This window comes from Capricornis sumatraensis, chromosome 1, assembly GCF_032405125.1.
Source record: "Capricornis sumatraensis isolate serow.1 chromosome 1, serow.2, whole genome shotgun sequence".
NCBI lineage: Eukaryota > Metazoa > Chordata > Mammalia > Artiodactyla > Bovidae > Capricornis > Capricornis sumatraensis.
The window spans coordinates 236392932-236417921 of record NC_091069.1 but is presented as its reverse complement, the minus strand read 5'-3'; the positions used below and the strand labels follow the sequence as shown (position 1 = coordinate 236417921).

General features: G+C 37.1%; 1 protein-coding gene across 1 annotated transcript in view; it reads right to left on the bottom strand.

Moving 5' to 3' along the window:
* Positions 1-14753, bottom strand: part of PIK3CB (phosphatidylinositol-4,5-bisphosphate 3-kinase catalytic subunit beta) — a 100836-nt gene extending 86083 nt beyond the window's left edge. Inside the window, exons 1-3 of the mRNA XM_068969740.1 lie at positions 14583-14753; positions 7819-8044; positions 289-512 (exon numbers count right to left, since the gene is read on the bottom strand). Of these exons, the coding sequence (XP_068825841.1) occupies positions 289-512; positions 7819-8044; positions 14583-14753 (621 nt within the window). The remainder of the gene's footprint in view (positions 1-288; positions 513-7818; positions 8045-14582) is intronic.
* Between the last annotated feature and the right edge of the window lie 10237 nt (positions 14754-24990).

Here is a 24990-nt window from a genome sequence, read left to right as displayed (position 1 = left end):
ACATCCCTTCAAAATTGTTTTGAGTTTTCTACATAACCTTAAAAACCATTCAAAAACACTGCAGTTTCTGGACCCTGATATAGACAAAAATGCATCAAAAAACTGTATGTGTGCAAAGGATATGTCACTTTAGATTGTCATACCTAATCCTAAAATATATTTCCATCTTAAGTCTAAAATGATCTTCGACAGTGTTTACTAGGTGAGCAACAGCCTCCTCTAAGATTGGTGCTGCATTCTGGGAAAATTCACAAGTTTATTATAAAGTATTTCTTAATATAATACTACCTGACAATTTTCAAAATGAACAGCCACAATGAGCTTTCCTCCATAAAGTTTATCTTCTAAATTTTCAGGGATGGATAGTTCAAGTTCAGGTGGATAGGTATGCTTTAGCCAATCCATCCAAGATAATCCCACAAGCGACTGAATCTTTTCCTCACTGAATCTGCGCATTTTTATTCGGAATTCATTCACTTCAGGATCCTTCAAGGCATCAAATTCATGCAGACCTAAACAAAAATTTTAAAGGTGTCATTTTGAGTACCTAACAATAAAGAAAATACAAAATAACTTAAGGAAAGCTAATTTGGACGCTCGATTTTTATGAAATTAAAAAAAAAAAAACTAGGCAGGAAAATATTATGAAACATAAGAATACTCAAGATAAAATAATGAATTTCATGTATAGAAGATGAACATACAATTAAGATTTCAAAAGAGGACAAACTTGAAACCGCTTAAAGAAATATAGTTGGTTACCAATTAAAAAAAGATAATCACTGAAACTCACACTACCATTTTAAAACTACACCTGAAAAGAGCTGCATGTTTTCTTTACAAATCAAAATACAGTTAAAATATCTAACAATGGCTAAGAATCTGAAAATGTTACAAATAAGCCTAAAAGTCAAGCTATTACTGAAAACTCAGTAAACTTAAATTTTATAAACTTTTAGTTTACTGTGACTTTCCAACAATCGTTACAGTATATCAATTAGTAAAAAATCTCATAAATATAAAATTCTTTGTTGTATGTAATTGAGTTACTTCTGCCATGAAGTGACATATAACAGCTTTTTCATAGCTTATACTTATTCTAATAAATAATTCTAGAAATTTAAAATAAACTGAACATGTACACATTTTTATATGTACATTAATTTTTACGTATCAGACTGGCAAACACTTTGATAAAACCTTGAGCTGTAAGGGGTAGAAGAGAAATGAGCATATTTAATAATTTATTAAAAATTACACATACAAACACACATTTTGACCTGGAATTCCAACAGGAGACTTAGGACAAACCAGTGAAAGTCAAATATGCTCCCAAAACCAATCATGGAAGATGCCTAGCTTCTTCTGGGCCTACCTCCAGCTTCCCACCGCCCACTTCTTAATCAGGCAAACAGGAAAGTCAACCACTTTCTCCAGAATGAAACTAAACGACTCCCCTGCCTGACTCTGAGTTACTGCCAAACACAAAGTTTCTTTACTTTGGCAAGCTGTGATTAAATATTATGTTCTCAAATTTGAGTGGTTATTTTCCACACACCTATGGAAATAATTTTTCCATAGTAATGTATGGTTTTTCCAGTAGTCATGTATGGATGTGAGAGTTGGACTTTAAAGAAAGCTAAGGGTCAAAGAATTGATGTTTTTGAACTGTGGTGTTAGAGAAGACTCTTGAGAGTCACTTGGGCTGTAAGGAGATCGAACCAGTCCATCCTAAAGGAAATCAGTACTAAATATTCATTGGAAGGACTGATGCTGAAGCTGAAACTCCAATACTCTGGGCCACCTAATGTGAAGAACTGACCCACCTGAAAAGACCCTGATGCTGGGAAAGATCGAAGGTGGGAGGAGAAGGGGATGACAGAGGATGAGATGGTTGGATGGCATCACCAACTTGATGGACATGAGTTTGAGCAAGCTCTGGGACTTGGTGATGGACAGGGAAGCCTGGTGTGCTGCAGCCAAGAGTCGGACACAACTGAGCAACAAATGTTCCCTGTTGCTTTATTATAAATAAGAAATTGGAAATAACCTAAAGATAATCATTAAGACATGGTTTAAAAAGTTAAAGTATACCCATACAGCAATGCCACAATGGTACAAGTGATAAAATGAATAAAATGTTCTGTTATTAGGGGGAAAGGTCACAGATATATTAAATTTACACAGCAGGGACAGAATGGGTCTCACAAGATTCCTTTTATGCAAATTCAAAAGAAAGAATATAGAATATGTATACATTTTTGCCTTGGAAAGAAACTTGAGATAATATTAACAACATTTTATAGTGTTGGAGAGGGAAGCACAGTAAAGCAAGTTGTTACTGTTGATTCCACAAAACACAACCAATATCATATTAAAAAAAAAATTGTATCATTTGAATATATATATGTCAATGAGTATTACCTTGATAGCACACTTATCAGCATTGTCTACTAACATTAAAAGTTATCATTTTTAAAATATTAGCATTGATTTGTGATATTAAATATAAAAAATGTTTTAAGTTGCATAATACAACAAAGGTAAAATCCTGAGGGTAAAATGTAATTTCATGGATACTTTAACAAATTACTCTAAATCAGTTATGAAGGAACCATAATTTAAGTTAATGGCTACAGGATCTATAAGAAGTAGGTAGAGACATTTATAAAGTAGATTTGACATGACTTTTTTTTTTAGTAGATAAAGGGTAGATCATTTGATTTTTGTTAGATCTTCTCACAATCCATTTCCATTCCCCAATGTGAATAATTTTTCTAAACTGAAAATGTAATGCTGTAATGCCCCTATTTAAATCCTTCCAATAGCTTCCCAAGTGCTCGTATGAGTTCTCTACTTTTTATATGACTTGGATAGGCCTGCATACTCTGAAACTGGTTGCCTTTCTGAACTTCCTGCTTATCCTGGCTGTCCCCGTCAACAAATCATAGTCAATTTCTTTTATTCCTTGAATAGACTATCTTTCACATATGCCATTCTCATTTGCTTTTCCTTCTTCCAATCCCATTCACCTGGTCAACTCCTAATGAGCACTGAAATCTCAGTTTAAGAGCATCTTCCTGTCTTACCTAGCTGAGAGAGGTGACCCTCCTCGACTCAGAGCAGCAAAGTCAACATCACCTAAGTTCACTGCTATGGTTCTCAAGTAAAACCACTCAAAATAAACTGCTGAATTGCAATGCTATCATTTTGGTCATTTTTTTCAATATATTACAAATATAGAACTCTTTCCATAAAACTATGAGAGTCAACTGAAAAGTACACATTTCTTTCATTTATTTCAGACTCACTAAATCCCAATCTCTGAGAATTCGTATTTTAAGAAACTGATGAATGGGCACCTAATCTGTGACAAAGGAGATGAGAATATTCAATGGAGAAAAGACAAGACTCTTTAATAAGTGGGAAAACTGGACAGCTATATGTAAAGGAATGAAATTACAGATGTAGAAACAAGCTTATGGTAATGGTCACTGGGGGATGGGCAGGGGGGAAGGAATTGAGAGGTTAAGATTGACATATACACACTGCTACATATAAAATGTATAAGCAACTAGAACCTGCTATATAACACAGGAAACACTACTCAGTAATGTGTAATGGTCTATATGGGAAAAAAATCTAAAATAGAGTGGCTATATGTGTATGTATAATTGAGTCACTTTACTGTACACCTGAAACTAACACAACATTGTAAATCAACTATGCTCTAATAAACTTTTTTTTAAAAAGAAGAAACTGTAGAAGCCTGAATTTGGGAACTCCCACAAAGATTTCTTAAAAATAGAATCTTTTTCAAAAATAAAAAAGCTAGGCTGAGTAATTTTAAACCTAGTTAATTCCCTATGTGTCTTGTGTATGAAAATTTGATAGCAAAGCTTAAATCTTAAGAGTACTGTATAGTTTACAATCAAATAGAATTTTTTATATTAAAAAGCATTGAATGAACAATTTCTACATACTACAGATACCTTTAAAATCCTTGGACTATATATTTCCGTCATTTTAAGGAATATTAAGGGGAAAAAGGAAGTGTTCAGATACCTTTATCAGAATGCTGACAAAATTCTCTGATCAAGATTTACTGCTGGGTGTTTGAAGAAATTAAGGAAAGAGTGACAAGTACCTTCACTACAGAGAATAATCAGAGCCCCAGCATCAAAGCTGTAAATAATTATTTAGAATACAGAGAAAATACAATGATTAGTCATATCATTTTTCAGGAAAAGGTATTTTTAGACCCATCAGGGCAGTTATGTCTGTAAAGGGTCTATTCTTTTCTTTGAGGAGGAAGAGGCAGCAAACTCTCGCTCCTCAAGTTAAACTGAAAGAATTGTTTATTGTTTTCCCAGGAGGCATGACCTCACCAAGTCCCGGTTGTAGTCATCACATACAAATCAGCAACTGCAAAACTTGACTTGTTGAGTATTTAGTGGAAATTCACTCTAAAACATCAAAACAGATTTACTCAACTTCGTAAATGAACGTTAGTGTTTGAATTTTTGTATACAATCATAATGCTAGCTATCCTAAAGTATTGAGGATCTGAAGTATATAAAACTTATCATTCAAGTTGCAAAACATACTGAATAAAACCTTTGTACAATAAGCTTTATACCAGATAAAACATGATGCATTGTTTAAAGAAAGAAAAATTCAATTCTAATATATATTAGATCCCTGTGCTAAAGTTAGAATTGTCAAATTTTTTAAAAAAATACGTCCTTTCTATTTGAATTTTAGATAGTGAATGACTTTTTGGCAATAAGAGTATGACATGAATCTCCTGTATTTTTATATGATAAATCTGACAAGCACAGATCAACATAATGGTGGCTCATGAATCCATATGCTTTGGAGATCAAAATCCAAATAGAACACAATGATCTAAGTTTTCAAAAGATGGTCAGTCTCAAAAAGACACCTATATGTTAACTGATAAATGTTAACTCTATCTGTGACGTGAACCTTTTGAATTATCAAATATTTCAGCTTGTCTAAAAATCAGCAGAAAAATACAGACAAATAGTATTTCATTAACAACTATAAAACCCTTAAAAATCACTGTATCAAAATATTATCAGGGGATATTCTTATTCTGGATAAGACAATAAGTGATTTTTTATTCTTTCTACTTTTATATATACTCTTCAACTCAAAGGAAAAACTTCTGATGGAGACTACAGTTTTTAAAAAATCTTTGAAGCTCTAGAAAATAGGAATGCTTTCTACTGAAGCTATCAATATATTTTCAAAAGATCTGTAAGGTATACAATTACAAAGCTACTTAATGGGGAAAAAAGTTACTGCCAAAGCAAACTAGTTATAATCTGAAATAATCAAACGTTTTTAAAAAACAGAGTGTCACATATAAATCAATAAGCTTCTGTTCTAAGCACTCAAGAGAATTTAGTCCCCCAATGTAATCATCAGAATTTTAACTACAGGGTAAGATCAAAGAAAAGTATCTTACAAAGAATTGTACTATAGTATCCTGAATTTGGAGTAAGATCATGGCATCTGGTCCCATCACTTCATGGGAAATAGATGGGGAAACAGTGTCAGCCATTATTTTGGGGGGCTCCAAAATCACTGCAGATGGTGACTGCAGCCATGAAATTAAAAGACGCTTACTTCTTGGAAGGAAAGATATGACCAACCTAGATAGCATATTCAAAAGCAGAGACATTACTTTGCCAACAAAGGTCCATCTAGTTAAGGCTATGGTATTTCCATTGGTCATGTATGGATGTGAGAGTTGGACTGTGAAGAAGGCTGAGCACTGAAGAATTGATGCTTTTGAACTGTGGTGTTGGAGAAGACTCTTGAGAGTCCCTTGGACTGCAAGGAGATCCAACCAGTCCATCCTAAAGGAGACCAGTCTGGGTGTTCACTGGAAGGACTGATGCTGAATCTGAAACTCCAATACTTTGGCCACCTCATGCAAAGAGTTGACTCACTGAAAAAGACCCTGATGCTGGGAAAGATTGAAGGGAGGAGGAGAAGGGGACAACAGAGGATGAGATGGCTGGATGGCATCACTGATTCGATGCACACTGAGTTTGGGTGAACTCTGCGAGTTGGTGATGGACAGGGAGGCCTGGCGTGCTGCGGTCCATGGGGTCGCAAAGAGTCGGACACGACTGAGCAACTGAACTGAAATGACCCTGAATTTGATCAATATAGGCAGCCAATCCAGATCCAACAAATTGGATTACCTCAGTTACAAATTGGATTATCCAACAAAATTACCTCAGTAATCCCTTGTAGTATGTAATTCAAGTTAATATCTTGTCTAAGGCAGAATACCACTGGTCCAGTAAACACCTAAGATTACTAGAGCAAGAGTGACTGCTCCACATTGTGTTATTCACAATTTTCCCTGGATTTAATATGCAAAGAATATGGACTTGACTTGCTATAAAAATAACTTCTACTTAAAAGATAATTTTACTTATGAAGTAAAACTTATAGAAACTTATCAATCACCTTAAAGTCTCAATTATCACAGAGAGCTGCGTATAAATTATGTTCATACTTCAGGGGGTAGTTCACAAGAAACTGAGGATGCATCTCTTAGAAAAGGGCTTCTCAAACTAACTGAGGCAAAGGAACAACTTTTTGATTTCCAATCTGACAAAAACCAATACTTTTATAAAATAAAAAGAAGTCAAAGATATATAGATGGCCAAAAGGCACATGAAAAGATGTTCAACATCTCTAATTATTAGAGAAACACAAATGAAGAGTACAATGAGGTATCACCTCACATCAGTCAGAATGGCCTTCATTAAGAAGTCTACAAATAATAAATGCTGGAGAAGACGTGGAGAAAATGGACCCCTCCTACACTGTTGGTGGCTATGTAAATTGGTGTAGCCACTGTGAAAGAAATAGAATACAAGTTCCTCAGAACAATAAAAACAGAGTTGGCCCATGATGCAGCAATCCCACACCTGGGCATGTACCCAAAGCTGTAATTCAAAAATATAGATGGTTCCCTATGTATTCAGAGCAGCACAATTCACAAAGAAACAGCCTAAATGACCATCAACAATAAATGGATAAAGAAAATGAGGTATATATACACAGTGGAACACTCAGCCATGAAAAAGAATAATGCCATTTGCAACAACATGGATGGACCGAAAGGCTATCATACTAAATGAAGTAGAAAGAAAAAGACAATACCATATGTTATCATTTATATGCGGAATCCAAAATATGACACAAATGAACTTATGTACAAAAAAGAAATAGATTCATAGAGAAGATTCTTATGGTTGCCAAGGAGGATGTGGGTGGAGGACAGATGAACTGGAAGGTTGGGGTTAGCAAATGCAAACTATTATATCTGGAATGAATACACAACAAAGCCTACTTACTGTGTAGCACAGGGAACTATATAAAATATCCTATGATAAATCATAATGGGAAAGAATGTGCAAATGAATGTATGTATTATATGTATGTGTATATAAAACTGAATCATTCTTTGTACAGCAGAAATTAATGCAACAGTGTAAATCAACTATACTTCAATAATAAATTAAAAAAATAAGTCACTGGAAAAGAAAAAGACAGAAACTTTAAAAGCCCTTTTTGTGGCAATATCACATTGTTAGAGAAGTTTCTAAAGATTTATTTTTGATTTCTGTTTTTACTCTATCTAACACTGGTAACATAAATACCATAGACCACTCCTTGCAAAGCAATGTTATAGAGAGTACTTATTACATGTTTATAGATTTATCTGGCAACAAACATTAAATTCATACTAAGAATTGTTTAAATTACCTCTTCCTATAAGGACTCCAATTTTTGAGTCTAATTTTTCCCCTGGGTCACAACTTCTTGTCACTAATTTGAGAACTGGAAGAAAAGGTCTGACATCACAGAGTCTTCGTGTTTCATCTTCGAGCTCCTCATATACAGCAGTTTGATTCACACATGCAAACATATAGGAGTCGATTTCCATAAGGAGGTTAAACATTGGGTAATTGGTAACTTGTTTCCATAACATCTGCAGAAAAAAAATCAGACATTTTATGAAATGGAAATACTTGTTCAAATGTACAAAGACATATCTACAAGGATGCTCACTGTAGAACTTGTTGGAAAACTCAAAAACTGAGGACAAGCCAAATGTTTAGCAATACTGGTTTGGTTAAATGAATTACAGAATATTACAGAACTATGAAAATAAGATAGACAAACGGGGTAATGCATAAAGTATACAAGGTATATCACAGTTGGTTTCTTTTAAAACAGCAAATTGGAAGAGAATACGAATAGTATTAACCGCCTCTTATAAAATAAGATAATGGTATAATTTTAAAAATACATTTTAAGAAACTAAAGTATTAAAAGTAAGTATCTATTAAGAGCAAGAATCAATGAAGACTTTCACATTCAGCATTCTTGTAAACATAAACAACTTCTAATAAAAAAAGAACATTTAAAGTATGTATCATCTATCACTTTCACACAAAATTTACATTATTTCTGTCCTGAATTCTTTTCTGTTCACCAGAGTTATCTCCATTAACTATGATTGCCCTGTCAGGACGAGCACAATCAATCTCTCATCATCTCTGAATTCTCCTAACTGATCCTATAAAAGAAGGTCACTATACAAATACAAGGTGGATTACATATTTTAATTGCAACCAGGACAAAAGCCAACAGCTCAAAAATGAAAATCATGGCCAAACCTCAGATTCAGTTACATAAAACAGAAAAAATCAATGTTAGGCAAAAAAGAAGGAAAGAAAAAAATAGGTAAATTTGATTTCATCAAAATTTAAAACTTTTCTGTATAAAAGGACACTATTTTGAGAGTAAAAAGGCAACCCACAGAATAGAAGAAAATATTTTCAAAATATATATTTCACAAGAGATTACCATCCAGAATACATGAAGAACTCTTACGACTCAACAACAAAAAAACAACTGAATTAGAAAATGGGCAATGGTCTTGAACAAAAAATTCTAAAAAAAGTCCACAAGAACATGAAGAGAACATGATATTATTAGCCATTAGGGAAATGCAAATAAAAATTAAAATGAGGTATCACTTCACAACCAGAAGAAGGGTTATTTTTTTAAAAAAATGAAAATAAGTTCTGGCCAGCATTTTGAGAAACTGGAACCCTTGTGCATTTCTGGTGGGAACGTAAAATGGTATAGCCACTATAAAAAAAAAGGTTGGCAGTTTCTTAAAAAGTTAAAACAGAATTACCATATGATCCAACATATGGAGAACAAGGATTCATACTGAAACTTAAACATCAATGTTTAGAACAGCATTGTTCAAAATAGCTAAAAGTTGAATATAACCAAAATGACCAACAAAAGATGAATGAATAAACAAAATGTGGTATATCCATACAATACAATAATATTCAATCTTAAAAAGGAAAGAAATTTGGACACATATTACAACATGAATGAAATTAAAAATAGTATGACTAAGTGAAAAAAGCAAGACACAAGGCTGACTGTTGTGTGATTCCACTTACATGAGGTAGCTAGAATCAATACTAGAATGGAGATTACCAGGGGTTAGGGGAGCAGAAGTTTATTATTTAGTAAGTACGCAGTCTGTGTTTAGATGATGAAAAGTGTTAGAAATGGATAGTGGTAATGAATTGGGGCTTCCCTGGTGGCTCAGAGGTTAAAGGGTCTGCCTCTAATACAGGAGATCTGGGTTCGATCCCTGGGTCAGGAAGATCCCCTGTAGAAGGAAATGGCAACCCACTCCAGTATTCTTGTCTGGAGAATCCCACGGACGGAGGAGCCTGGTGGGCTATAGTCCATGGGGTCGCAAAGAGTCGGACATGACTGAGTGACTTAACTTAATGAATTGGACAACATTGTGAATATACTTAATACCAAAAATTATGTGCCTAAAAATCACTCTGATTAATTTTAATTTTATTTGCTACTGATTAAGTCACTCCCAGAGGAGACACCCACGACTGAGGTCAGGGGCGGCCGGGAGAAGCCACCTCGCGCCCAAGGCCAGGGGTGGTAACCCTGAAGAGTCACCCCGAGCCCGAGGCCAGGGGCAGCAGCTGGGAGGAGCCACCCATGCTCGAGGCCAGGGACAGCGGCCGGGAAGAGCAACCCGAGGATCAGTGGCTGAGCAGGCACAGGAGGGCCTAGAGGAGCTATCCCATGCTGAAGGTCAGGAACGGTGGCAGTAAGGAGATACCCCTGGTCCAAGGTAAGGAGAAGCAGCTATGCTTTGCTGGAGCAGCCGAGAAGAGATACTCCACGCCCAAGGTAAGAGAAACCCAAGTAAGATGTTAGGTGTTGCAAGAGGGCATCAGAGGGCAGAAACACTGAAACCATACTCACAGAAACCTTGTCAGTCTAATCACACTAGGACCACAGCCTTGTCTAACTCAATGAAACCAAGCCATGCCTGTGGGGCAACCCAAGATGGGTGGGTCATGGTGGAGAGGTCTGACAGAATGTGGTCCACTGGAGAAGGGAATGGCAAGCCACTTCAGTATTCTTGCCTTGAGAACCCCATGAACAGTATCAAAAGGCAAAATGATAGGATACTGAACGAGGAACTCCCCAGGTCATTAGGTGCCCAATATGGTACTGGAGATCAGTGGAGAAATAACTCCAGAAAGAATGAAGGGATGGAGCCAAAGCAAAAACAATACCCAGCTGTGGATGTGACTGGTGATAGAAGCAAGATCCGATGCTGTAAAGAGCAATATTGCATAGGAACCTGGAATGTCAGGTCCATGAATCAAGGCAAATTGGAAGTGGTCAAACAAGAGATGGCAAGAGTTAACATTGACATTCTAGGAATCAGCGAACTAAAATGGACTGAAATGGGTGAATTTAACTAAGATGACCATTATATCTACTACTGCAGGCAGGAATCCCTCAGAAGAAATGGAGTAGCCATCATGGTCAACAAAAGAGTCCGAAATGCAGTACTTGGATGCAATCTCAAAAACGACAGAATGATCGCTGTTCGTCTCCAAGGCAAACCGATCAATATCACAGTTATCCAAGTCTATGCCCCAACCAGTAACGCTGAAGAAACTGAAGTTGAATGGTTTTATGAAGACCTACAAGACCTTTTAGAACTAACACCTAAAAAAGATGTCCTTTTCATTATAGGGGATTGGAATGCAAAACTAGGAAGTCAAGAAACACCTGGAGTAACAGGCAAATTTGGCCTTGGAATGCGGAATGAAGCAGGGCAAAGACTAATAGAGGTTTGCCAAGAAAATGCACTGGTCATAGCAAACATCCTCTTCCAACAACACAAGAGAAGACTCTACACATGGACATCACCAGATGGTCAACACTGAAATCAGATTGATTATATTCTCTGCAGCCAAAGATGGAGAAGCTCTATACAGTCAGCAAAAACAAGACCAGGAGCTGACTGTGGCTCAGATCATGAACTCCTTATTGCCAAATTCAGACTTAAATTGAAGAAGAAAGTATGGAAAACTGCTCGACCATTCAGGCATGACCTAAATCAAATCTCTTATGATTATACTGTGGAAGTGAGAAATAGATTTAAGGGCCTAAATCGGATAGAGTGCCTGATGAACTATGGAATGAGGTTCGTGACACTGTACAGGAGAAAGGGATCAAGACTATCCCCATGGAAAAGGAATGCAAAAAAGCAAAATGTCTGTCTGGGGAGGCCTTGCAAATAGCTGTGAAAAGAAGAGAGGCGAAAAGCAAAGGAGAAAATGAAAGATATAAGCATCTGAATGCAGAGTTCCAAAGAATAGCAAGAAGAGATAAGAAAGCCTTCTTTAACGATCAGTGCAAAGAAACAGAGGAAAACAACAGAATGGGAAAGACTAGAGATCTCTTCAAGAAAATTAGAGATACCAAGGGAACATTTCATGCAAAGATGGGCTTGATAAACGACAGAAATGGTCTGGACCTAACAGAAGCAGAAGATATTAAGAAGAGGTGGCAAGAATACACAGAAGAACTGTACAAAAAAGATCTTCACGACCCAGATAATCATGATGATGTGATCACTAATCTAGAGCCAGACATCTTGGAATGTGAAGTCAAGTGGGCCTTAGAAAGCATCACTACAAACAAAGTGAGTGGAGGTGATGGAATTCCAGTTCAGCTATTTCAAATCCTGAAAGATGATGCTGTGAAAGTACTGCACTCAATATGCCAGCAAATTTGGAAAACTCAGCAGGGGCCACAGGACTGGAAAAGGTCAGTTTTCATTCCAATTCCAAAGAAAGGCAATGCAAAAGAATGCTCAAACTACCACACAATTGCACTCATCTCACATGCTAGTAAAGTAATGCTCAAACTTCTCCAAGCCAGGCTTCAGCAATACATGAACCGTGAACTCCCTGATGTTCAAGCTGGTTTTAGAAAAGGCAGAGGAACCAGAGATCAAATTGCCAACATCCGCTGGGATCATGGAAAAAGCAAGAGAGTTCCAGAAAAACATCTATTTCTGCTTTATTGACTATGCCAAAGCCTTTGACTGTGTGGATCACAATAAACTGTGGAAAATTCTGAGAGATGGGAATACCAGACCACCTGACTTGCCTCTTGAGAAATCTGTATGCAGGGCAGGAAGCAGCAGTTAGAAGTGGACATAGAACAACAGACTGGTTCCAAATGGGAAAAGGAGTACGTCAAGGCTGTATATTGTCACCCTGCTTACTTAACTAATATGCAGAATACATCATGAGAAACGCTAGACTGGAAGAAACACAAGCTGGAATCCAGATTGCCAGGAGAAATATCAATAACCTCAGATATGCAGATGACACCACCCTTATGGCAGAAAGTGAAGAGGAACTAAAAAGTCTCTTGATGAAAGTGAAAGAGGAGAGGGAAAAGTTGGCTTAAAGCTCAACATTCAGAAAACAAAGATCATGGCATCTGGTCCCATCACTTCATGGGAAATAGATGGGGAAACAGTGTCAGACTTCATTTTTGGGGGCTCCAAAATCACTGCAAATGGTGATTGCAGCCATGAAATTAAAAGACGCTTACTCCTTGGAAGAAAAGTTATGACCAACCTAGATAGTATATTCAAAATCAGAGACATTACTTTGCCGACTAAGGTCCGTCTAGTCAAGGCTATGGTTTTTCCTGTGGTCATGTATGGATGTGAGAGTTGGACTGTGAAGAAGGCTGAGCGCCGAAGAATTTTTTAGATGAGTTTCAATAGTTAATTAAGCTTCAGCTATAGACACAGTCATCCATACCTGTCACTGGTGACTAGAAAAATAAATGTACTCTCTGCACCTGTCAGGTGCCTAAAACAATTTTGAATTTTTTTTCACTTCAGGGATCATACAGTTCTAGAATTTTTATGGCTCCCCAATGAAGCAGCTTGGAAAACAGTTGAGAGGCTGTTCCAACTCTAGTACTTTGTCATAAACTTTTTTCTTAAAAAGATCACAGTCCTATACTGGGCTTCCATATTGGGTTCAGCTATTTGAAATACATTTAAGAGAGAGTTAGAAAAATAATTTCACTTAAAAGTCACAGTCTTTACAAATCAAACAGCACTCATCAATTCAGTTGAAAAAAATTAGCCAACAAACAGGCAAGCCTTGTTATATGAAAGAATTTGCTTTCAAGTGAGGACATACCATTCATATGGGGGTGGGGAGGCAGAATCTAGTAAACAGCAGAAAACCTCTTCTTCCCCGAGAGTGACCATGAAAACTAGTGGGGATGGGACAGAAGAAGGGGAACACAAAAGGAACGAAAAGGAGAAAAGAAACGACAAACCAAAAGTCACATTTATTTAAAAAAAAAAAAAAAAGTGACAAATTCAAAGACAATAAGTACAAAGACCTTACCTTAAAACTTTCTCTGACAATGTCAAATTCCTTTTGATAATCTGAACAAGTCTTTCAAACTAGCCGACATAAGCTAGTGTGTCTTAATTCAGGTATCACACATGGATTTTTTTTTTAATTAAAAGTGAGTAGGAGTCAGAATGAATTTGTTTATTTATATATATATACATACCCATACAGAAACACACACACACATGAAATTCAAAGTGGCTCAGCCATGTCCGACTCTTTGCGACCCCATGGACTATACAGTCCATGGAATTCTTTAGGCCAGAATACTGGAGTATGCAGCCTTTCCCTTCTCAAAGCGATTTTCCCAACCTAGCGATTGAACCCTTCTGCATTGCAGGTGGATTCTTTACCCACTAAGCCACAAAGAAAGCCCAGGAATACTGGAGTGGGTAGCCTATCCCTTCTCCAGTGGATGTTCCCAACCCAGGTATCGAACCATTGCATTTGTTACCAACTGAGCTATCAGGGAAGCCGTGTGTGTGTGTGTGTGTGTGTGTCTGTGTGTCTGTGTGTCTATACACATATAAACCAAAAAGAAGATCCAAGACAAAATGTGGATTGAAATCTTTAAAATATAGCAACTTACAAACTTCTCTTAAATTCATCATATGATTTACATGAATACCATTCTAAAACGGAGGAATATATCCTCCAAGTGATAAAGTAAGTAAGCTAGATTTATAGAAAGCTCACCTAGTAACATACCTGCTTAATACAGGAAATGGTAGCTTCACGAGGCACCTCCAACTGGATATAAATCCCAGTGGGCAAAAGAAAATCCACGGGTATGGAGCCATCAGACGCTATCTGTGAGTCCACTGCCCAGATGTCAAGGACGTCTGCCATAGCAGGAGGCATCATGAAGTAGAAGCACATTCATAACCATGGGGCTCTAGAAATCAGTAGGTAAAACTCAGTGAATTAATAAACCAGATTTTATACTAAAACGTGATAAAGCCCACCAACCCATAATTAGTCCTTGGATTTCAATACAACCAATAATATAACAGGAGGCCAATTAAATTAAGCAAGACTAAGCCACATTACTTAAAATACTTTTGGGTATCACTACATGAATTATGTATATATACCATACTGACTCAAATTCAACATAACTATATGACATGTAAAAGATGAAAGGTTTAAGAAGTACAGGGTCCTGAGAAATTCAGTTAATGACCACTCAACAGAGGATTCTCTCCAGAGAATCCTAGAGGATTGATATTGGATTCTTCAGCCAAGTTTTTCTTGGCAAACTCCATGAAAAGTGGGAATCAAGAGAGCTTTCTTTCAAAAATAATTTTCTATCAATCGATGTGAGAAACAAAATGTCATGAACTTCGATCCATGACCCATCATCAAAGTATTAAAAAAATCAAATCCCACAAACCAGCTGCCAAGGCCTTTTGCCCTATGACTCTAGCCTGTTTTCCTTTGCTTCTCCAACAATTCCACAGTCCAGGCTCTTACGCCACAAGTTTTGCCTCCTGCTGGCTAGACTTGTGTTCACAGATATGTTGAGATTCCCCTTACCAAACCAGTTTTCCAACAAATGCACCCTCCAAGTGGGCCATTTAAGTCTCAGCTGTTTTAAGCGTTTCCTTCAAGAAAACACAACAATAATCCTAAGAAGAACATGGGCACTAAAGTTAAAAAAGAAAAAAAAAAAAAAAAAAGGAAAGAAAAAGGCTCAAATCTCATTTATTCAAAAAATCCAAATCTTGTGTCAAAAGAGACAAGATCCAATTTAAAGCATTTAGGTCATCAAAAACAATAATGACATCCGTGGACTGAAACACATCACATATATACAACTGTGAGACAATAATAATAGAGAAAGGCCCTTTACTGGTCAACTTTAAAGGCTGCTTTGAAACAATCTGGGAAATTAAAATACGAATTAAATATTAGATGATTTTAAGGAACCTTCATTGTGTGAGGTATAATAATAGAATGCTTGTTATGTTTCTAAAAATCAGTCTTTATCAGTCAGATGAATAATAAATATACATCGGGATAAAATGTAATTATCCTTGGCATGTGCTTTAGATTATTCCATTTTTTAAAACGTGAAAGGGCAGCTGATTTCAACAAAGACATAAAGGTAATTTCATGATAAACAAATTGAACAAATGGTGTTTCAACTAGTTATTCTAGTTTGGAATACCTAGACATCCATAAGCTAAGAAAATGAAGCTCAATTCATACCTCATACCACTAATAATGGATTGTAGGTCTAAATGTAAAAACTGAAACTGTAAAACCTCTAGAAGAAAACATAGAGAAAATATTGTGCTCTTGGATTAGGCAAACAGTTCTTAAATATGATACCATAGGCACAATTCACAAAACAAAAAATTGATAAAATGAACATCACCAAAACTAAAACCTTCTGCCCTTAAGGATGACACTGTTTATAATATAAAAAGATAAGCCACAGAAGGGAGACAGTGCTTGCAAACCATATAAAGATTTGGTATCCAGAATACATAAAGAACTCTCAATATACAATCATAAGAGAAAAACTCAGTTTACTTGAATTGGCAAAAGATTTAAACAGAAACTATCAAAGGAGATAGACTGATGGCAAAAAGGCTTAATAACAGTCATATAAACTAAAATTACAATACGATACACACATCTTACAGGGGCTAAAATTAAAAACACCAACCATGCCAAGGGCAGACAGGGAGAGGAGCTGGAACTTCATACACTGCTGATGGGAATGTTAAACAGAGCTACTTTCGAAATAGTTTGGCAGTTTCTTAACATATATTTACCATATGATCCAGTCATCCCACTTCTAAATATATACCTAATGATATGAAGGTATCAGTTCAGTTCAGTGGTTCAGTCGTGTCTGATTCATTGCGACCCCATGAATCGCAGCAGGCCAGGCCTCCCTGTCCATTATCAACTCCCAGAGATTACCCAAACTCATGTCTATCAAGTCGCTGATGCCATCCAGCCATCTCATCCTCTGTCGTCCCCTTCTCCTCCTGCCCTCAAATCCCTCCCAGCATCAGGGTCTTTTCCAATGAGTCAACTATTTGCATGAGGTGGCAGGAAGCAGGAAGAGGTAAAAGAGGATTACCAAGGGACACAAGGAAACTCTTGAGAGTAATGGATATGCTCATGATCTTGTCAGATGATGGTTTCAGGGATATGTACATACGTCAAATTACACATTTTCAATATGTGTAGTTTAAGTCAATTATCCTTCAGTAAATGTTAGTCCCGTGTCCAACTTTGTGCTCTCATGGACTGTAATTCACCAGGCTCCTCTGTCCATCGAATTTTCCAGGCAAGAATACTGGAGTGGGTTGAAATTTCCTTCTCTAAAGGATCTTCTTGATCCAGGGATTGAACCTGGGTCTCCTGACTTGTGCAGGCAGATTCTTTATCATCTGAGCCACCAGGGAAGCCTATACCTCAATAAAGCCGTTTTTAAAAATGAGAGAAATAGATAAAATGAGAGGCAAAACATTGGTACTGACTGAGGTTGGGACATGAGGAGTACACTGTATTACTTCTCTGATTTTGTATATGTTTGCTATTTTTCATAACAAAAAGGTTTTGTTAAATTCCATCTACACCATTTATCAGTTATTTGATATTTTATAAGTCACTTAAACTTCTTGAGGCTTCAATAACTAAAAAAAAAAAAAAAATTCATACTAAAATATTTCTCCTGGGAACACTGTGACAATGAAGGAGCTAAAACGGAGTGCCTGACACACTGCAAGGACAGCTTTCTCCCTCCCCTCAACATCCTAGCCATTACTGATCCCTCCTTCTTAACTCTTACACGTCATAGCCTAGATCCAGCACACTGCCACTGTGATAAAGGTTTTGAATCTTTCAGACATGCCAGCCTTATTTCTGTAGACAGAACAGACAATAATTAAAGATTGTGTTTTCAGAGTCTAACACCTGAGTTGTAAACCTGGCTCCATCACTCAATAATGAAGATGTCTTGGGCAAATCACATTATCTTCTTCCTAATTAAGTTCCCTTACCTGTGAAATGATGAAAACAGCAGTAACGACATTATATCATGGTTATGAAAACTGAGTAAAGAATGCCCAACCATAATAGGCCCAAGGTTTGTTTTGAATAAAAAAACCAAAAGTTCTTTCGAGCTGTGAGTTATATATATTCAACTACTTTGTTTCTCCAAAAGTGATTACACATAGTAGCCATTTGTAATTGTTTAATGAATTTAAGACCAAATACTATTGTTGCTACTCCTACAGTAATTTTTTAAAAAGCTCAAGGGATAATGGAATTTATAACACTAAAGGTAAGTACTTCCTATGTATCAGGATTCTACTAAAGTCTTTACATGCATTACTATATCTTATCCTGACTACTACCCTGTGGTAATACTACTACTCCTTAAGGAAGTACCTAAGACTTAGATAATTTGAGATCTCATTCATGGATAAAAAGTAGCGGTCTTGGGATATCAACTTGGTTCTAACTCTGGAGAGGGAGCCCAACTCTACACTGTACATAATGACTGCTAAAGCACCAGAAAAGGAGTCTGAGACATTTGTTGTTGTTCAGTCACTAATCATGTCCGACTATTTGCAACCCCATGAATTGCAGCACGCCAGGCTTCCCTGTCCTTCACTGTCTCCTAGAGTTTGCTCAAGCTCACGTCCATTGAGTCAGTGATGCCATCCAACCATCTCATCCTCTGTCACCCCCTTCTCTTGCCTCAATCTTTCCCAGCATTAACGTCTTTTCCAATGAGTCCAAACTTGGGTCCAACTCTGGAGGATGAGCCCAACTCTACACTCTACATAATAACTGCTGGTGGTGGTTTGGTCGCTAAGTTGTATCCAACTCTTGCCACCCCAAGGACTGCAGCCTGCCAGGCTCCTCTGTCTATGGGATTCTCCAGGCCTGCCAGGCTCCTCTGTCCAAGGGATTCTCCAGGCAAGAATACTTAGTGGGTTGTCGTTTCCTTCTCCAGGGGATCTTCGTAACTCAGGAATTGAACCTGGGTCTCCTGCATTGCAGGCAGAGTCTTCACCGACTGAGCGATGATACTATAATATACCATAATAGCTGATAAAGCACCAGAAAGTGTGAGACATTTCACCATATTAAACCACATTACCTGACTGTAAGCTCCTTGACATCTTGTGCCAAGCTTTTTAAAAGACTGTCTCTCACCACAGCATATAGTGAAATCACTATATTTAGTAATTTTAAACTGATAACTTTCACAGACCAGAACAAAACCACACAAAGTTACTACAAGATGCCATTAACAGACATGATCCTGGAAATGCTTTACACAGATCAATGCAGAACAGCCTTAGAAACTGTTTTCAGTGGAGGAGCTTCTCAACTTTGCAAGTATTAGATATTCAAGAAACATCTGCATAATGAAAACATTCTACATCAAATTTTAAAGACCATGCTTTGCTTATATTCAAGTAACACCATGCAAAGACAAACAGGAAAAAGCTATCTCCTGAACACCAAGAGCCAGGATACATACGAGAGTCAGGAGTTGTCAATAAAAACTGAGAGGACAAACTCAAGTTAGCATTTAAAATTGAGATGGGTTTATAAAACAACAGAATTATAATCAAGATAAACCTGTATAGTCCCCTGGTTGCTTTAGCATAGATTTTTGGCAAGATTCTCACAATTGAAACCAAATCACCTGAGGAATATCAATAGTAATATAGGAGCACAAAACTATAAAAACAAAAACTCTGAAACCTCACCCTTACCAGCAACTAGAAATGATGAGGATTCCTGAGCCTCCCCAACAGCACCAACTCCCCAGATTCAAAATTCTAAACTTCTCAGTTATTAAAGGGAAAATCACCATGGTAGATTTAAGAATTTCTTGATGAAGTAGTCACATCTAAAATGAATTACAGGAATGAATTCTTGGGCCCCTGCCTTCCCTTCTTTCTAGATCTGTCATTCAACTCCCACACGTACTATCCTTAATCCTGCCCTGCAGAACTGCTGACACTTACCACCAGGTCTCATACTCTTTCCTGCCTTCTACCTTAAATCTATCATTCCTCTCCCCAGCATGTCATCCCGACCAACTCTCACAATTCTAGGCTCTCAGAATCTGTCCCTAATACTCCTCTGTGCACCCAAGTACCAGGGCATATCCGTGTCAGTGAAGGAGTACACTATACTAAAATTCATTGCTATGGGATAGTTTCCCAGTTTATTGCTATTTCCAATTCAATAAACACTTACTTCTGGCTGAATGAATTAATGAATTCAAATTCTATGGAAATCATTAGTAGACCAAATATATTTTATCATTAAAAATGTGATTTTTTGTTTGTTTGTTTTTCTTTACCCCAAAGTACGGCATGCAGAAACTTATTTCCCTGAGCACGGATGGAACCCACTCCCCCTGCAGTGGAAGCACTGAAACTTACTCAGTGAACTGCCAGGGAAGTCCCATTAAAAATGCAATTTATATCATGCTTGACAGGAAAAAAGGAACTATGTGGCCATCAGTGTGGTCTTTCAGTGCCTAGTATAATGAATACCATAAACAGCTTCGAAATAGATATCACTTTTTCACCAGGGCTGGGCAGAGGATGGGGGTGGTGGGACTGGGCAGGTATTTCCTGGGTCTTTCATGCACTACATACGCTCTTTGTTGAGGCACACAGGCTTCTCTTGTGGAGCACTGGCTTTGGAGCACATGGGCTCAGTAACTTGTGGCCTGTGGGCTTATTTGGTCTACCGCATGTGAGATCTTAGTTCCCCAACCAGGAATCAAACCTGGGTGCCATGCATTACAAGGTAGATTCTCAACCACCAAACCACCTGCGAAGTCCCAACATACAGAATTTCGATTGCTTAGTACCATCTGTCTCCAATCCATAAATACCTGTCATGTGAAGAGAAACATGAAATAGGTCTTACCAAGTACTGTATTCCCTCTGTGCCGCACTTCTAATAATGTTACAGCTATTACCAAAAATTATGTATTTTCAACTAATGTGTGACTATAGAACTGTTTATTCCATAAAATGGCATCTTCTATTAAATTTAGATTAGGGAACTCCCAACCTGGTGTCAACCGACAACCACTGTTTTTAATATAGAGGAAAAGAAAGCAGAATTTTACTTCAGAATATGCTATATTTAACAATCATAATGCCTTAAATATTTAAAAACTGGCAAAATATTATAAATTGCAATGATGAAATATTTTTTCCTGCCATCTCAAAATGCATTATAAAGTTTAATCCTTTAGCTTTACAGTTCACCATGGTCCTTGCTTACTAAAGCAACATCACACCAGTCTCCAAAATCAATTCCCCTATCTTCAATTTCTTATTCTAAAAATACATCTTACTGAAGTATAGTTGATTTATAGTGTTGTGCAAAATTCTGCCATTCAACAAAATGATTCAGTTATACATATAAATACACACACACACACACACACACATTCTTTTACATATGCTTTTCCTTTATGGTTTATCATACAATATTGAATATAGTAGGAGGGCAGATTTTGGTATTTGTGAGGCTCCTGGAATCTAACCTCTGCAGATAATGAAGGTGAACCCTAATGAAAAGTTACATCCAGGTATATAAATTTCTACCTTGATATTTTCATATTAATCATTTACTAATAACTAAGCTAGAATGCTTGTCACACTGTAAATATTCCAGAGAAACCTACAGTATGTAATTACAGCCTAACACTGTACTTGTGTGTCACTTTAATAAAAGTACTTTTATTAAACCAGTTCTCAAGGTTTTCAAAGTACTTCAAGGTAAATACTACCTAAGAGAATGGTTTTCAGTCCTCATGTTCAGTACTTTTTAAGTAATTTACAAATACTTTAAAAACCTGAAATGAAATTATTAATATGATTTACATACATATATACTTGATTTCAAAATAAACCCATATGATCTTCTAATTATAATACAAAGAAGAAATAAAATAAAAATGTGTACTTCACTATGTAAAAAACTGGACATAACCATTATGTGCACAATAGAGTCGTCAGAGGTTTGAATCTCTACATATAATCACCATGGATGTGACAACTACAAATGCAGACTGATTAAATGCCACAAAAGCCACCGGTGCCAGAGATTTTCAAAATCTCTATCTTCCAAAATTAATGTAATAAAATCATGAAAAACTACTTTGTATTATTTCTTTATGTAAATAAAGTTGAGATCTAGGATCAGATAATAAGAAGAATTTTAACCATTACGTAATAGTAGTACCTCCCCCAATCACTGTAATAACAGGAATAACAAAATCACCATCCACAAATTTCAGAAGCATCTTATAGGAGGCATTTCACACTGCCCAGTTTGAGAATCGCTGCTCTAGAATAATTCCTACTGTTTCTCAAAGGATTAATGGGATCTCCACAATTTATCTAGTCTATACAAAAGAACTTTACAAAAAAGATCTTCAAGACCCAGTAAATCACAATGTTGCAATCACTCACCTAGAGCCAGACATCCTGGAATGTGAAGTCAAGTGGGCTTTAGGAAGCATCACTACAAACAAAGCTAGTGGAGATGATAGAATCCCAGTTGAGCTATTTCAAATCCTAAAAGAAGATGCTGTGAAGTGCTGTGCTCAATATGCCAGCAAATTTGGAAAACTCAGCAGTGGCCACAGGACTGGAAAAGGTCAGTTTTCATTTCAATCCCAAAGAAAGGCAATGCGAAAGAATGCTCAAACTACCGCACAACTGCACTCATCTCACACGCTAGTGAAGTAATGTTCAAAATTCTCCAAGCTAGCCTTCAACAATACGTGAACAGTGAACTTCCAGATGTTCAAGCTGGTTTTAAAAAAGCCAGAGGAACCAGGGGTCAAATTGCCAACATCCATTGGATCGTAGAAAAAGCAACAGAGTTCCAGAAAACCATCTATTTCTACTTTATTGAGTATGCCAAAGCCTTTTGACTGTGTGGATCACAATAAACTGTGGAAAATTCTGAAAGAGATGGGAATACCAGACCACCTGACCTGGCTCTTGAGAAACCTGTATGCAGGTCAGGAAACAACAGTTCGCACTGGACATGGAACAACAGACTGGTTCCAAACAGGAAAAGGAGTACGTCAAGGCTGTATATTGTCACCCTACTTATTTAATTTATATGCAGAGTACATCATGAGAAACGCTGGGCTGGAAGAAACACAAGCTGGAATAAAAATTGCTGGCACCTGGACCCATCACTTCATGCAAATAGATGGGGAAACAGTGGAAACAATGGCTGACTATTTTTCTGGGCTTCAAAATCACTGCAGATGGTGACTGCAGCCATGAAATTAAAAGCCACTTACTCCTTGGAAGGAAAGTTATGACCAACCTAGACAGCATATTCAAAAGCAAAGACATTACTTTGCCAACAAAGGTCCATCTAGTCAAGGCTATGGTTTTTCCAGTAGTCATGTATGGATGTGAGAGTTGAACTAGTAAAGAAAGCTGAACACCAAAGGATTGATGCTTTTGAATTGTGGAACTGGAGAAGACTCTTGAGGGTCCCTTGAACTGCAAGATCATCCAACCAGTCCATCCTAAAGGAGATCAGTCCTGGGTGTTCATTGGAAGGACTGATGGTGAAGCTGAAACTCCAATACTTTGGCCACCTGATGCGAAGAGCTGACTCATTTTAAAAACCTCTGATGATGGGAAAGATTGAGGGCAGGAGGAAAAGGGGATGACAGAGGATGAGATGGTTGGATGGCATCACTGACTCAATGGACATGAGTTTGGGTAAGCTCCAGGAGTTGTGATGGACAGGGAAGCCCAGCATGCTGCGGTCCATGAGGTCACAGAGTCAGACAAGACTGAGCGACTGAACTGAACTGAATGAACAGTAATGAACAAAATTTCTCATACATTTCTACTTGTCAATTAATAGTGTTTCTTATACTTGGCCATTTTCTTTTCAGCTAATTCTTGAACAACAAAAGAAACTCTTAAGTCAATAAGACTTTAGCCCCTTATTTGATGAGAGTAATGTAAGGTGAGTATAAGTGGCTCTTAGTTTTCAAGACCCTCAGTAAACATACTGATGGGGTAGTCTACCTAAAATCACAGTGTAAGTTGCAGCACTTTCACAACACTTTTAAGCTAAGTACTGAGAGAGGGGGGTATACTCTCAAAATGTGATGTGCTGAAATTAAAAATAGTATGTCCTTTATCTGATCTAAAACAAATAAGGTACCAAACCAACTGGTATCAGATAAATCTTTTATAAAGATATTCTGAAGAAAATTAAATTACTGCTACATAATTGTATAAAAATAAATGTGTTTTGGTTCCTATTCCCCTAAGGCACCCTTATCTTATAAGGAGCATCACACCCGAGTGTCCAACCTGAGAAGTAACTCATGGTTTCAGGTTAGGCGGTACCTTAGGAATGGCAGGCTCTTCTTATTTTAAAAATTAGGAAACTAAGGCCCAGAGAAATTACGTAAATTATCTAGGCAACACAGAGACACAGCCAAGACCAAAGTCAGATTTTTTTTCCAAGCAATTAACATACTTTATAATGATTTTTTCTTTGCCTTTACCCTTTTTCCCTCTCCTTCCTTAAAGGAAATATTTTTCACAGGGTTGCCCTAGCACAACAACCCTTCACAGGGTTACTGTAGCACAGGCTTACCCTGGCTCAGCAAGCACAAGACCCTGCCTCTGTCAGGTATGGCTCTTTAGTTTGAGCATTAAGCAAATGATCAAAGGCTGAAGACAAGCATGAAACTACTTATGAAAACAACTTTTCAAGGAAGCTATCAGAGGGCAAAGGAACTTCAGCAGTGACAATTAGCTCAACTAAGCCCTTAGGCTATAATTACAAACCCATATCCTGTCAATTGTTCACTGGCAGAAAGAGAGGAAGGGGTTTAAACATTCTCAATTTCCCTAGCAATGTGCCAGCAGAACTACTGGATTTTACTTCTTTCAATAAAGTGATAAGCAGAAACCAACATCGACCTCATACAGATGAACAAGTTCAGACAAAAACTTCCTAGAAAATCATGGGGAAAAAATTTGGTAGAAATTGAAAGGGAATTTTAAAAAATATTAAATGGAACAGCATTTACTCAATATTTATT